Source organism: Cynocephalus volans, chromosome 4, assembly GCF_027409185.1.
Source record: "Cynocephalus volans isolate mCynVol1 chromosome 4, mCynVol1.pri, whole genome shotgun sequence".
Classification (NCBI taxonomy): Eukaryota; Metazoa; Chordata; class Mammalia; order Dermoptera; family Cynocephalidae; genus Cynocephalus; species Cynocephalus volans.
This window is the reverse complement of record NC_084463.1, coordinates 16878077-16894362: the sequence shown is the minus strand read 5'-3', so window position 1 is coordinate 16894362 and position 16286 is coordinate 16878077. Positions and strand designations below refer to the sequence as shown.

The following is a 16286-nucleotide window of genomic DNA, read 5'->3' as shown; positions in this document are numbered from 1 at the left end:
TCTTGGAGGATGGTGCATAGAAACACTGGCCACTCAGGCAGGGTCTCTCCACCTCCATCTGCCCTCTCCCCCTGCAGGGACACGCACAGTAGCTGATGTTCTCATGCACAACACACTCCCAGGGATATAACCAGATATTATTAAAACCAAAATGACTTTAAAGGAAATGAAGCAAATAATAAAGCAGACTACAATAATTATCTCCATAACTATTAACAATAACAATGGCCAACACTTACGCACTGCTCAGGATGTGCCAGGCATTATAAAGCACTCTGCATGGGTTAACTCTATGAGATAGATGGTATTACTCCTCCTCCACCCCATTTCACAGTTGAGGAAACTGACACAATAAAAGGCTTATGCAAGATCATATGTCTCACAAATGGAAAAGATGAAATTAAAGCCAGGCAGCCTAATTTCACTGCTTTTCACCAAACTATACTCCCCCTTGAGGACCATGATTTTGATGGAACTACAAACACAACTCTCTTAGAAGCTGTAGCAGATACGTCTGCTGGTTGGAGGCAGTGCCCAAATTAACTTCACCCCTGTCAGAATGCAAGTGAGACTCGTAAGGGTATTCTTGGATCTGCAGTACTATAGGAAACAAGTGAATCATTTGCAGACTTTGGTCCTTTATTAGTAGTAAGGAACAAGTTGCCTGTGCCACACCTCGCCCTTGATCACAGCACACCAGTATGGCATCGTTCCACAGCTGAGAGCTGCTACTTCAGAACCGTCTTCCTTTTGTCTGATCTTTGTATCCACCATAAATACCCTTAACCAACCTTGCCTGTCAGTGTGCCCGGCTTTGAGTGTGACAGGTGCAATAGAAACCAACATGGAGATCAGGTAAATAATGAGGCCAGCCCTCTCCTGAGCCCTCATTCCTCCTGTCAGTCGGTTAGATTTTCATAATGTATCCTGCAGCCCTGGACCACTGGGAGACCGGTTTTGCCATGACTATTGAGGTGTATGGGGAAAAATGAAACCAGGGATGATTACATTCTCCTCTGACATAGTGTTTCTCTCCCAAGGAGCTCCAATAACTTTGGGAGCGTTCTTACAGAAACCCTGGGGGTGATTCCATTGCCATCGTCGCCATGGGAAGCTGTAGTGAAGGAGGGCATAGCAACTGGGGCAAGATCGCCCAGGGGCACAGTTGAGCTCAAGGCCTCTTCTGTGAGGCTCCTTCTTCCCCCAAGTGAAGCTACATTTCCTCCTCCACTTCCAAGAGGACAGAGTGGCAGGATGACCAGCCTCTATCCGATGCCTCCACCATGCACAGTCCCATGGCCCACTTACATAAGAGGACTCCTGCCTCTCACCACTGCCTAGGCCAACATGAGCCCACCGCTTACAAGGATGGGATGGGGGAAGGGGGGAGCTGGGAGATGCACAGTCGGATGGTTAAAACCCATTTTGTAAAATCTGCTGTCCTAGAGATAAAAGGCAAGAGATCCTTGGTTTTTAAGACCTGAATTCTGGGTAAACATAGAGTTCGTTGCTGGAAGAGTCGCTCAATAAAGTAGGGGATTACTCTGCAAATCCTCCTGAAATCAAGAGATGGCAGAGTGCTGCCAAGCTCCAGGAGCTGGGCTCCCATGTGCACTCCCAGTCTCCCAGAGGCCCTGTGTGCTCTCTACGCACCCTGCTTCCCACACCAAGTCAGCCCTCACTGCAGTCCTGGAAGGCCCTGTTATATCCCCTGGAGGGAGGAGCATGCAGCCCCAGGGAGGCCTCAGGACAGAGACCTACATGCCTGCCAGCCTGGGCCACCGGAACAAAGCAAGCAGGTTTTGTGAAGCCTTGTTGCTTATTGATCAGTTTGGCTCTAAGGACACAGGAGCTGGGGCTGATAGGTGGGCTCAGGGCAATGGCCACAGGGTACCCAGCAGAATCGTTTGCAAATAATGATTATTACAGCCAGAGCTTCATTCAAAAGCACAGCCACAGCCACAAAACAAAACAAAACAAAAAACCACAAAGCATTTTTAATGAAAATACCTTGTGTTGGCAAGGTACTATAAGACACCTCTATGCTGCTGGTGGGAGTGTAAACTGTTACAGCCTTTCTAAAATGCAATCTGGCAAGCATGCATACCTTTAAGTCAGTAATTCCACTTCCAGAAATTTATGCTAAGGAAATATTCATGAATGTGCATAAAGATTTATGTACAAAGACATGCATCCCAGCATTATTTATTATAGCAAAAGATTGGAAACAACATGTATCTCCAACAATAAAGGGATGGTTTAATAAATTATGGGACATCCATGTGATAAGAAATGATGCAGCCACTAAAATATTTGCAGAAAAATATTTAATGCCATAGGAAAAATGCATGGCATATAATTAAGTGGGGAAAAGCAGCTTACAGAAAAGTTTGTGCAGTATGACGATATTTTGGGGAAAAAAATGTGTCTGTAAAGCAGAAAAGATAGACATAAACATTTAATAGTCATTAGCTCTGGGTGATGGGATTGGGAATGATTTTTATTTTCTTTTACGTGTTTTTCTGTACTTTCCAAATTTTCTACAATGGACTAGTCATATTACTGGAGGAAAAAAAGTCTGACTTCCTATGCTTAGGAGCCAAAGGATATTTCCAGGTAAAGGGCTATCTCCCAAAGCCTCCCACCTAGGGGCTGTTTGAGCAGGATAGCTACTGCAGGGCGGACTGCTCCCCAGAAGGGAGTTGGAGGGACGTCTGTCTACTAAGCTGAAGCTCTCACTCCCTGCTCCTCACCTTCCCTAAGGAGGACCCTTCAGCCCGTATCTCTCCTCCCCTGAAACTCAGATGAGATTTTCCATCCTTAACGACTTCATTGATTATAGCTCCAGGCACAGGAGAAGAAAGAGAAAAAAGAAGAAAAGAACAAAATTCTGTGTTTGAGCATGTGTGCGTGTGAGTGAGTTGGGTACCCGCATACAGACAGACGTGGCTTTGGAGCTGTGGAAAATTACTATAGCAACGGGCTGAAGGGACAGCCCTCAGTACTGAGAGAACTCATTCAAATCTCTTATTAACTCTGGGACAAAAACTAGCTGGGGAAGGGAGGTTGAGAGGAAGGGAGGGAGAGGAAGAGACAATCATCTGAGTGTCTGCCGGGCTCCTCGCAGCTTGGCAGAGGTTAATGAGGAGCCCCGCTCCCCCAGTGGAAGATGGCAGCTTGTGTTTAAATGTGCAATTAAAATGGCATTAGAAGGTTCTAGTGAGCCTGAAGAGGCATGCAGAGGAGCCTGAAGCAGTGTCCACTCTATCTGAGTTGCATGCCTAGCCCAGCCGCCAGCCCAGGAACGGGTCCCAGGTGACTTCAAGGCTGCACAGCTTTATTTGTCCCAGGCACCCAGCTTCTCTGTCTCTGTCTCTGTCTCTCTCTCTGAGATCGGCCTCACTCACAGTGTTCTAGTCTCCACGTGTGTATGTTCTCATTCAGGGGCTGGCAGCCTGCCCCTCTGTCGTTGGGAGCATGGGAGAAACTGCCCGATTTGAAGGTGAGAGAACCGTGCAGGCTCCGCTCTGCTCCTCACAGAGTTGGCCTTGGGCAAATTTGTTCATCTCCCGGTCTCAGTTTCTTCATCTGTAGGGGGAAGCTATTATACCTACCTCAGTCATCACTGAGAGGATTACACTGGGAAATTACACGGAGGCGCTTTGTAAACCATCATATGCTGTGCATGTAAGGATTAAAGACAGGGCTGATATCCAGCAATCACACTGGTGGGACTGTCCTGGTTGTCAAAATACGGAAATACTTCTATAGCATTTGGCAGACAGCCTCTGCCCAAGCCCTTCAAGTGCCCTAGCCCACCCCAGCCCCTCCTAGGGATCCCTGGACCTCCTCAGGGAGCCCCTGGCAGGGTCCAGGTGTGGCCAGTGTCTAGTTTGTCACTGCTGCACCAGGTGGGAAATATTTTTACGACATCACCATCAACCTCCTTTCTCTGTTTAGCTTTCAGGAACTGTCCCTCCAAAGGGAAGCACAGAGAGAGGTGTGTCAGGTTCACATCCAGCCAGGGATCCTTCAGCCAGACCCAGGAGGACACTTGGGCAAGGAGAGGGGAGAGCAGGTGGGGGGTGGGGGGATGGAAGGATGCTCCGTGCCCACCAGTGCCCGACCGGCCCGGCTCCCACCTTCAGGAGGATGGTGTGGGACATGGAGGCGTTGGCATGGATGATGATGGTGGCGGTCTTGTCGTCCCGGATCTCCTTGAGGAGTGGGGTGGGGTCCCGGGTGTCATCCAGCATCCGGACTGAGAGTGTGTCCTTGGAGATAAGGAATTGTCGGAGCAGCTTCTCTAGGTTTAAAAGGCCTGGAGGGGGAGAGAGGATGAAGCCCCTGAGGGTCACACTTCTCACCACTCCGGGAAGCAGGAGGTGCAGTGGCCAAGACCTGGGTTCAGACCACCAGGCCTGGGCTTCTTTCCCCAATTTGAGGACCTTCTCTTGGGGCCAGTTGTCTTGGCCCCGGTTTCCTCATCTGAGAAGTGAGAATAAAAATAACAGCCAGCTCACAGGGCTTTGGCACATGCAAAGTGCCTAGGCCACAGCCTCACATACAATAAACCCTCATAAATGTTATATCGAGCTCTGTAAAAGCCTTTGTTTCCATTTTGGAGGTGGAGGGGCAGTTCCTTTAAGATCCTGAGGGCCAGAAAACAGGTTTAGCACAACCCTTTGAACTCCTCAGAGCCTCGCAGCTGCATTAAGACAAGGTATTATTATGATCATAAAAGAACAGGCTTTGAACTGCACTCCAGCAGGGAAGAATCCGGCCCCAAAATCAAACAGAAAAATAAGACTGTGGGCTCAGGACTCTTCCCCTCCCCTCTCTCACTCCCCATCCCCAGCCCCAGCTATGTGCAGCCCAGGGGCTGTGGGGGGAGGAGGGGTTCCAGAATGCTGTCACTGAAACAGAGGCTCTTGATGCTGCTTTGTCTCTGAAAAGGCAGGCCTGGGAGTGCTCGTGTGTATGGTGGCAGGGCGGGGGCGGGGGTTTGGGGGGGTCTCCATTCCAACATAAAGAGACCTGTAGGCATTTGCTCCCAAAAGCAATGAGAAGAGTAACACATATGAAACCCTTATTGTGCTAAATTTTGACATGGCTATGTCATGTGAGTGTTCACAACAATCCTGTGAGGTATTATAATCCCCGGTACAGAGAACAGGAAGTAGGGAGGAGAGTGGGGTGGCGAGGAAGGGTTGGTTTTCTCACTGGTCTAAGGCCCCTGTGCTGCCATTTCTGTCCTGGCTAATGGGCTACTCAATTCTGGGCTGTCTTGAATACAACCTCCCAGGTTCCCCTAATAGAGTACTTACCCTCCTGACCCTTAGGATCAACAGGTAACTGGGAGGGGACATTGAGGAGCACAGTCCCTGCCTCCTCATGTTGTAGAGAGGGGACCCATCTCACCCAGCCACACAGAGACACAGGGACACAGCTGCGACCTGAATTCCCATTTTCTGCTCTCCATCCCACCCTCTTGCCATGAGACCAGGCTGCTTCTTAGGACACATTCAGCAGAGGCAGCAAGCACAGTGCCTAGGAGGCCCAGGGACATGTGTCTAAGGACTTAGGGGAGGGAAAGCCACATGAGATGTGTCTTTTTAACAAGAAGGAGAAGGTAGCAGGGTTAAGGGTCTGGTGCGATGGAGACAGGGGTCTCGGAGGGTGTTGCCAAGCCCTATCTTCCTTCCTGTCACCTGCTTGAAAAGGATTTCCAGGAAGCTGGAGGCTGCAGCAGGGAGGGGAGAAGCCCTGGAGGGCTTGTTATTTACAAAGAGGCTTCAGAAACAGACCAGCTGTGCAAGCCTTTCCTCCCTTCCCTGACAGGGCCTCGGTGGAGACTTCTAAAGATCCACCACTCTCTGAGTCCCTAGCAGCCCCTCACTGCCGGCCCCCACCAGTAGTGGCCCTGATGTTACCAACCCTGAACCGGAAGACCTGGACTCAAGCTCAGAGTCAGTCTTCACTGGCTGCATGACCTGGAGAAGTGATCTCACTTCTTCAAGGCTCCATCCTTCATCTGTAAAATGGGTCTAACAGGGTGAGAACACAGTGAGATTATAGGAGAAAGCACACTGGGAACTGGGCGCACTGCCCTGATGTTACTTCTCTCACATTCACTTATCCCCACTGGAGCTCAGAGGGGTGAGGCAGCCTCCTCCCACACAGAGTGAAGAGGGAGGGAGGGACAAGTCCATTCAACTGACACTCGCTGGAGTGCCTTAAGTGCCAGGCACCGTGTAGACATGACACCAGGGAGAGAAGTTGGAGCAGATGCAGTCCTCACCTGCAGGAGCTCAGAGTCCAGGGACTCAGTGCTAAGTTGATGATGAAGTTCAAATCATGTCCTTATTTTATTTGGTGGCCTAAATTAATCTGTTTGTTTGTTTGTTTGTTTTTATGGGGCATCCTCATTTTGTCCTATATATAAAAGGGAGAGGGTATTCACCACATCTTCCTTAGAGATGATGTCAGAAGCAAACTCCCACCTGGACAAAGGTCTGAGTCCCTGAGCAAAAGACACTGATGAGGAGGTGAGGGGAGGTTGTAGAGCTGGCGCTCCTGGAGTCTCAGCCCCCTCCTGAACATGTGCGTGTCAGGGAGCACTAAAGCTAGAGAGGTGAATGGGACGGGTGGCGGAGGTGAATCCCACAGGTCCTGGAATGTAGCACGAAGAATCTTTGGAGCCTGGCTGGCAAAGAGGCCAAATCCCCTGGAATTCTTCAGATGGGCAATAAAATTCAGTGGGACGAGACAGGGAAGCCTGGGGGACAATAGTGGGATCATGCACAGCCTAGTGATGCCTGGCAAAGGCAGCCCAGGGACGCTTTATCCCTTTAAAACTGGCAGGTGCACTGAGCTCCCAGGGAAACAGAGCCCCCAGATGTCAGATAAACTGGGGGCCCTGCTCCAATCAATCCCCAGCCTGCTTCTCCTTGGAGTGCTCTGCTGCCCTTTAAACAAGGAACAGCATTGTTACCATGTCCCATCCAACATACCGTGTGTGCTGAGAGGCAGGGAGGGAACAGGGGAGGGAGACATCTGCATCCCACCCAGAATCACCTACCAGTGAGCAATTCCTTTTCTCAACCTAGACAGCACCCAGCACAGCTAAAAGAGCACAATGTTGAGACGTGAAAGCCATCATCGCTACCCTACAGGGTTGTTAAGAGGATGTCAAGTACACAGACGGTGTCTGTCACCTAAAGGGGCTTAGCAAATCTTGTTTCCCATTTGTCCTCCATCTACCCTTCACCCCATCTCCTCCCTGAAACCTTCTCTCCATTTTCCAGACTTCACCCACTTCTCACTTCTCCCAACTCTTACAGGGTTTATTATCCAGCCAACAAAATATAGCCCTTGGTTATAAGCCATAGAAAATATTTGATGGCATATATGTGTACGTATGTGTGCACGTGTATGTATGTGTGTGTATATGTACTTTTTACATATATAACATATAAGATGAATTATTCAAACTTCTCTGCACATCCCCAATGCATGTCGGGCACACAGTGCTTGCTGGACTGATCCAGAGACTGTGGGGGAAGGAAGAGACTGCATCCCAACAGGCCAGCAGAGTAGCAGTGCCAGGCAGAACTGTCACCATGTCACTTGAGGAGCAGCTGAAGGAGGGGTGCCTGGCCCCAGCAAGAGTGAGAAGGGCTGTCACGAGGCAGACTTGCTCTTGGCAGCCTCAAGGACTAAACCCAGGGACAATGAGCGGATAAAAGTCTCAGCTTGCCCTAAGGAAGAACCTTCTGTTTGAGCCATCTAAAGATGCAGGGAGCTGCATGTTAGGTAGAGAGTTCCCCATTGCTGGGAGCAGGCAAGGAAAGACTGATTCCCCCCTGTTGAGGACTGTTGTAGAGGGAAATAAACCAGGGGGTGGAAAGTTGAACTAGAAAAACATTGATTCTTTTCCACCCAGAGATTCTCTAATTCCATGTTTCAGAAGAGAATATTTTTTAATTCTAGGCACTGGAAGGAATTTGCAGAAGAGAAAGCGTGGTTTAGTTCCATTAAGAATATTAGGAGTTTTTCAGGGCAGTTTGGCATTTTCCAATTGTCATTCTCCTCACCTCTATCTATCTAACGGAACTAAGAGATTTACCAAAGGTAGTTGTCACCAGAGGGGTTAAAAGCTGCTCTCTTCCCCAGCACTCCCTCGCGTCCCCCCAACCCTCCTCTCCTGTGGGACGCTTGGCCCAGCAGCGGGCCTGCCTGCCAAAGCTAAGACTGAGAGGGACCTAGGGAACCTATTAGTCTCGCTCAGGATGCAGCTGGATGGATCGATGAGACACTCAGCAGGCCGCTGTTCTGGGCAAAGGAGGGAGGCTGGCTTCTGGAACTGGAAAGCAGGGGGCCGGGAGCGGCAGGAGGAGGTTGGTGAGGCTGTGAAAGGCACAGCCAGGGCTGCACAGAGCTGTGGGACGAGGACATAAATACCTAAGAGACGTGGGACGAAAACACAAATACCTAAGTGATGGGTCTGCAGGGGACACAGAGGACCCTTGTATCAAAAAATAAAAATAAAGAAAACACCTATTTTGCAAGGTGTTCCTTCCCTCTCTACTGGCCGATTCCCATGGCCTACCATTTTGGCCCTGTCAAATGCTCGTGTTCGCAGGAGAGGCAGCCCTTTCAAATCTTGTGGAAGGCAGCTCACAGAACACCCACCTCGGAGGACTGTGGTGAGGATTTAATGGGATGATGTGAACTCAGTATGGTGCACGGTGCCCTAAACCTGGTAGGTCTTCATTCCCCTGCCCCCTGCCAGCACCCAGGTCTCAGGGTGTGTAGTTGTCAGTTCTTCCATGGAGCTGATTCTGAGCAGAGAGGTTGAGGGTCCAAGTGGTCAACAGGGGAAGGGGCAGGGAACAGGTGTAAGTGCTGGTTTTCAGTTTTGTGCCATCCACACCTGAGCTCAGCTCCAGGCACAGGCAGGGAGGGGAGACTGTCAGGGCAGGAAGAGGACAGAGTGTTGAGGAGCAGGCCGAGGCTGCTTGCTCACAGGGGGCCTGTTGGCCGCATTGCAGGGCCACTGAGCTGTCCCTTCTATGATGGCAAAGATGGGTGCAGGAAGAATCCAACCTCTGTGCTCTGATCAGCCTCTGGATTTCAGCATGTGTGTTTCCAGCTTGGGCCTCAGCTACAGGGGCCTGGCAGGCATCCCTGGCCTGAGAACGACCTTCAGTGTTCCCTAAGCTCCTTCACATCCATGGTCGATTCAGTCTTCGCCACTGCCCTGGAAGGTAGGTATTATTATTATTCCTGAATAAAGACAGAATCAATGAGGCAGAAGAGATTCAGTGACTGAGGTCACAGAGTTAGAGGATCTGGGACAGGCCAGGATCCAAACCCAGGTTTTCTGATCCCAAGTTTTGGCCTGATTTCCCCACACAGGTTGGCATGGGAAGGTCTTGTTCCTCCCATAATACAGGGAAGACAGGCTTTCACTTCTGTGTCTTCCACACAGTTAGGAGGAGCAGGGAGAGAAGGTAGCAAGAATCGTGTGACCTTGAAAATGGATTTAATTTCTCTTTTTTTGATGCATATACTAAGAATGTTAACAAAGCCCATCTTACATGGTCATCATGAGTTAGATGGTTTAAATAAGAGAATTTAAAATTTAAATAAGATCATACAAAAACCCTTAGAACAGTGTTCTGCACATAGTAAGTGCGCAGTAGTGGGAGGACTGTAGCAGATGCTGATTGATTTTGTCATTATGAGCAAAAGGCCTCCCACAGCCCCTCCTGGGGGTGGCCTAGGGAAGGCCCACTACTTCCCCAGTTACTCTCAGCAGCCCTGGGTGTCATTTCATACTACCCACCCCCAATCCCACAGCCACAAGCAGGGTCACAGGATGAAGTAACAGTCATTAATGTGTATTATGTTTTGGGCCCAGTTCCTTTTCCACCCAGTCACCCCAACAGGCATGATTATCCCATCTCACACAGTAGGAAACTAAGGCTCAGAGAGGGGGCAGGACCTGCTGGACATCACACAGCTCATAAGGCATGAAGCAGCTCAGTTTGACTCCAAAGGTGGTTCTCTTCTGACTCCACCATCCTGCCTTTCTCTTTGGCAACACTTCCTCCCCAGGAGCAGGGGCTTCCTGGGGATCAAAGTCTGCTCCCCTCCAACAACCTGGGCTGTGTTTAGCGAATGCAGGGCTGGTAGAAGGACAGAGCTGAACCATGGGCCCAGCCTGGCCTCACTCAAAAGGGATCCGAGAAAGGAAGGAAGGAAAAGAAAACACATGTGTGTGGAGCGTTTCCTCAGTGTGGACACTGTGCTATCCACTCTGTAGATGTCCTATTTAATCCCCTTAGCCACCCTGGGAGGGAGGTTTCATTATCCCCATTTCACAGAAGAGACAAAAGAAGCTGGAGAGAGATTAAGTCTCTTTCCCAAGATCACACAGGCAGAAGATAAGTGGCAGAAGATGTGGGGAGACAGGGCATGTAACCACAGAAAAGACATTGAAATACTTAGAAAGAAACACCAAAGCAAGCATTAAAAAATAAAATAAAATAAAAAGAGCCATGTACAAAGATACCAAGGCTCTGGGTCCATCCTAGGGGGCCTCACAGGTAGCTCTGTGGCAGGGCTGGGTGATCTGACCAAACGGGCCCTGGGGGCATAGTGGGGAGCCCCATCTCTCCTTGGCAGCCCCCAAACAGCCACCTCCCTCGGGCTCCATAGGGATGATCATGACAGCCAAGCCTGGGCCACTCGCCACGTCTCCGCCCTCAGCCTCATCAGAAACAGGCACTTGCAGATGTTCAGATTTTTTCCCATTAAAGAAAAATAATAGAATCCACAATATATCTCTACTTGGTCCAAAACCTGCTCATTAAAAATCGACTTTTGGGAAGCAGGAGAATAAGTAGTGTGATTCCCCATGGAATGATCTTTGTTATGCCTAATTTTGATGGCTGGAAAATAGAATTAGATTCTGTTCCTAATTCTGCTTGTGGTGTCTCTCAGTCCTGCATTAAAAAGGAAGATGGAAGAGTGTCTCCTTCAGAGCTCTGAGCTGCATTTCCCTTTAGTCCCTCATTTCCTCATCCTTTGATTAGATGTCTAATCCTCTTTGACCTTGAACTTCTCCTGCATTGCCCCACCTTCCTCCTCCTGGCCCCGGCGGATGGGTGAGTTGTCAGAGCAGAGCAGGGTGACATTGTGTGGCTGAGGAGCGCCCCTGGGGCTGGGGGCTGGCCTCTGCTGCGCCTGGGCAGAGGCGTCTTCTCCAGGACCTGGTCTCTGCTCAGCCATCCTGCTCAAGGGAACACACTACTCCAGGGAGCTCTCCGCCCTTCCAAGGACACCCTACCTGCCAGGCAGAGCCCACCCTCCAGCCACTGTGCTGGGGCTACCTGTGCAGACTATGATGGGGGTTGGGGGCTGTGTTGGAGGAAGCCCCAGCTACAGAGTCAGAGGACCTGAGCTGGAGTCTTAGCTTTGCTATGTACCAGCTGTGTGGCTCGAAGTCCCTTAACAGCTCCAAGACTTTATTCTCTCAGCTCTAGAATGGCTGGGGAGGAGGGAGGTAAAGTGGAAAAACATAAGTGAATATGATTTGCCATCTGCAAGGAACTGCTCAAATGTCAAGGAATGCCATAATTCTAATGGAAAGAGCCCTGGACTGGGAGGCAACAGTACCTAGCAAAGTGCTTAGCACATAGTAGATGCTTAACAAACATGTGAGCAAATTATCTCCCAAAGAGGGACTGTGGCTAGACACAGAAGGAACTTCCTGTCAGTTTGGTGAGACATTGCACCCAGAACTGAGGAAGACTGCAGGAGGATCTTTGCCTGGAGATGATATGCCTGGCCTGCCCTCTGTCTCTTAACACCCCTGCAGGGTACATGGTAGCACCAGTTCAGTCCTGCCTGAGTGGGCTTGTGGCAGTCAGTTCCAGCGGAGAATCCTTGATCCTGTTACACCATTCAATGGTAGGAGGATGCCACACGACGAGGGCCACCCGTTGGAATGTAGTGTTTTCCAACTGCTTTCCATAAAATACTAGCATCCTGCAGCTTTTCACGTGAGTATCCTTTGGGGGCTTGTGGTCAAGCCTATTCAGAAGATGACAAGGTAAATAGTTGTTCTGGCCACAGGGCATCTCAGAGGGTCCATGATACTATGTACTGTGAATCTCCATGAGGGGAAAACAGAATGAAGGGTTATCCAAAGTTTTTTTTGGTTTGTTTTGCCATAGGACTCTTCGTTCATAAAACACTTATCATCAAAGCAGCACTGTCCAATAGAACTTTCTGCAGTGATGGAAATGTTCCATATCTGTGCTGTTCAATATGGGAGCCACTAGCCACGTGTGGCTATTGAGCACTTGAAATGTGGCTAGTGAGACTGAGGAATTGAATTTTAAATTTTATTTCACTTTAATGAATTCAGACTTAAATTTAAATAACCACAAGTGGCTTGTGGCTACTCGTTTGTTAACATAGATCCAGAGGAACCCAGTTTGAGAAATGCTGGTGTAATGGTGACGATGATTCAGGGAACCTGGGGCCAACTCCCAGCTCTACCACTTACTAAGTATGGGAGTCTAGGCAAGTCAAGATACTTTCTCAGCCTCAGTTTCCTCTTCTGTAAATGAGGGGATTAGACTCTGTGTTCACTGAGCTCTTGCGAAACCATGTCCCATGGAACCCCTGCCTAAGAACTCCAGTGCACCCCGATTCCCTGTGAGTCCAGATGCATTATTTCACTGTCTCAATTGCTTCATGCCCATAGCCCCGGCTTAGCTTTCCAACAGGGCTGCTCCATCTTTGAGAACAGAGTCTGTATGCTGTTCTCTTCTGTCTCACACAGAGCCTCACACAGTGCCCGGCACACCAGAGATGCTCAGTAAATGCCCGTTGATTGACTGAGCAAAGGATTGGTGTTTTCCTGCCCATGACCAACCTGCTGGTCCCTTTCAGGACCTGTCTGCTGAGAAAGGCCTGGAGCCAACTTTCTTTCTGCAAGTCCCCAGCTCTTTGGGATTAATTCCAGTTCTCCGATTCCTACACCCTTTGCCATGTTCCCCAAACCAGTTGTTCCACACGGGCACACCCATGATTAGACTGGCCTTTCCTCTGAGGCCACTCCTCACGGGAGAGACCTACAGGTCCTTGGCTGACAGAGGACAAGTCCCTGCTCTCTCACCCACCACTTCAGGGTCTCCGCTGCCTTCCCAGCCTCTCTTTCTACCCAACTCCTCCCTGCACACAGCATCAGGGTTCTCACTTCCCTCCCTTTCTCCTCCTCCACCAACCCCTATCTCCTTTCTCCATTTATCTAAATCTATTTCATCCTTTGAGATCCATTTGAATCCATGTCCAATCCCAAAGCCCCCCCTAGTACCCCTGTGCTCAGGGAGCTCTCCTTCATTAGCCACACTGCACGTGAGACACTTAGCACAAACTGCTCTGTGCTTTCTCAGATGGGTGGCAGGAGCCATGTCTTCTCTGTATCCCAATACAGGGCTCTGGAAGGAGCTCTGGACTTGTACGGAGAAGACCTATATCTGGCTTTGGGCCCTGCTGCTTAAGTTGTGTGACCTTGGGCAAGTCACCTCACATCCCTGCATCTCAAATTCTCCAACTTTCAAATGGGGAATTCCAACAGCTCCAAACCCACTGAGTGGTTTTGATAATTAAAAAGGCATATAAAAATCATATATAATTGGGACTCAGTTTTTTTTTTCCCTTGGGTATGATAGTAAATACTCAATAAGTCTGTGTTGAATGAATACACATGTAGAGGTAGTCAGGTGCAAAGGTCTGGTGACATAGGCAGTACTGACCCTTGACAGGGAAGTGGTTTTTGTTTTTGGGGTGCTGTAGGGATTCCAGGATAGATGAAGAACTTAAGAACACAGAACAGTTCTGAGAAGCCAAAGGAAGATGGAATAGCTCTTCCCGTGCAGCCCACGAAGTCCCTCATGGTAAGACCTGCACAGTTGAGCTGTGTAGTACCCAGATGCCTAGGGCTCTGTCATTAGGTTCCAGTGGCAGCCAGTGGCCATCACCTGCCTGACCATGTGTGGGTGCGTAGCTGCCACTGGGAGCACACAGATGCACAGATTTGCTGGAAGGTGCTGGCTTAAATTAGCTAAACCTCATAAACCCTAAATTTATGTCACAAATTGTCTGGGAGTCAGAGAAAATGCATCTCCAAAACCTGCATTTGCAAAAAAATGCTTTATCAGGAATTGACCTTGGGCCTTGTTCCATCAGCAAAACCACTCTCTGGGGGAAGAAGCTCTTCAACCCATCAAGTACAAATGCATCCAATTTTATGTTTTCCCTCTCTCTCTTTTTGTATCTCCTTAACAATGAGGCTGAAAATGTGGGAATTGAGTTTACAGATGCAAAAAGGCTTGGAAATTGGCCAGTCTCCCTGTAACCTAGTTCCTCTCTGTTCCACCCACACCTAGGGAGTCCTGGCAAAAGGTGTTCCTGAACACACGCATGCCCTGTCTCTCAGATACACACACGCGTGTGCATGCATACACACATACACAAAGACAAACACTAAAGGACAAACGGGAATGCCCACACCCTATGGTTAACAGCCTCATGATCTGAGGGAGACCTCCCCTTCCTGGTGTGAGTCCAGCCAGGGGCACAGGGAGCCGGGTGGAAATCAACCAGACCTGATTGCCTGGGGCAGAGCCAGCCTGGGGAAACTTACATTCTGCTTTGGCACAGATGAGGCAGGCGGTGGTGCAGTTGAAGAAATTCAGGATCCCAGCTACAGCCACGCTGATGTCGGTGTTGCTGGGGTGGAGGTTCAGGGTTGTAAATCTCTGGAACTGGAACTTAACAAACTCCTCTGGGGCCACTTTGAAATGAGGGACCTGGGGGAAGAGCAAAAACGGGCAGCAAGGAGGATCCAAAACAAGTGAGAAAGAAAGAAAGAGCGATGGGTAGGCTAAGGTTGCAGAGGGCGGATTCTTTATGTAACACCTTTGCCACACACCAATGGGAGACAGAGCTTGCAGGACCCAGGGCACCCACTCCATGGGAGGAGACAAGATTACATCCCTGACAATGCATAAGATAGGAAGACCCAGGACAGGAAAACATTTGGCTGGAGACCTGTAAAAATGTACTGTGAGTCTGAGAGCTGAGGTCTGTGGCCCTGAGAAGGCAAAAGAATAGGTCTTTATTCTTAAGGAACTGCCTGCTGCTAGGCAGTGAGACAAATGGCTCTTGAAGGCATAATCTTTATAATATTTTATCTTTAGTTAATAAATCAGGACAGAGATGGCAGAAAGAGAAAAATGCTGCCCTGGGGACTGAGACAGGAGACCCATCAGCTCAGTTCAGCCAACAGGTGCATAAACCAGCTCCAACAAACTTCCTGGTGAATGCCCAGGGAGAGTGCGGCCGCAGGGATGAGCTCCTCTGCAGACATGCATCTGGGAGAGGAAGCACCTCAGGCTGAGAAATCATCTAGAGAACCTCCAAATGGAGCCCGGTAAATAAATACCTGCTTTGGCTTCATTAGAACAGGGTCAGTTTCCCTCTGCATCTGTTACTGACATTTCCGGGAGGCACTGCACTGCTCTCTGACTGTCTTCTCCCAGGAAGAGATACTAACAGTCTGTGATGGCTGCTTTATTGGCGGCTTAGGCTATTTGTTAGGTAATAGGAAATTTTAAATGTAATAAACTGCCATCCACCTTGATTTTATTCTGCCACCCTCATCCCTGGTACCCAGATCTGGAAGAGCTGAAGCAGAGCATGGGTTTATATTGATGTTAAAGCAAGCAAGATTGCGGGCAGACAGCAGGAAGAACTTCCTGGTGGTGACTTGGCTGTCTTCTAGAATGGAATATTAAGAAATGATTGCAAATGAAAAGAAGTTGTCTTTGCCTGACCTGGCCCAGAGGTTATCCTGCCAGAAGTCTGGGAAGATGTTGAGATGGCCTCTGCAGGATTCTGCTACTTTATTCTTTTAAGTTTCTGGGAGAAGTCATCCAGAGACAAGTGCTCCTCTGAGACTGGGGTGAGAGGGAGGTAAAGATTTAGCAGAAACGAGCGAGAAAATTTCTGAATTCAACTAGGATTAGCCCTTGAACCATAGAGACAGGACAACCAATATTTTCCATCAGAGATTTAAAAGTGCAGAACGGGGAAGAGACTGCTGAGTTACAGAAGGCGACTCCGAAGAGTCAAGTTGATCTGATCTGGTGGGAGTCATAAGGGGTCTTTCTTCTTGCTTGTATTTTGCTTCCCATACAGTCTGT

The 16286-nt window shown here is 49.3% G+C and overlaps 1 protein-coding gene across 1 annotated transcript in view; it reads right to left on the bottom strand.

Moving 5' to 3' along the window:
• GRIK4 (glutamate ionotropic receptor kainate type subunit 4) overlaps positions 1-16286 on the bottom strand; it is a 307828-nt gene that overhangs the window by 150091 nt on the left and 141451 nt on the right. The window contains exons 4-5 of the mRNA XM_063093085.1: positions 14726-14891; positions 4143-4321 (exon numbers count right to left, since the gene is read on the bottom strand). Coding sequence (XP_062949155.1) covers positions 4143-4321; positions 14726-14891 — 345 coding nt within the window. The remainder of the gene's footprint in view (positions 1-4142; positions 4322-14725; positions 14892-16286) is intronic.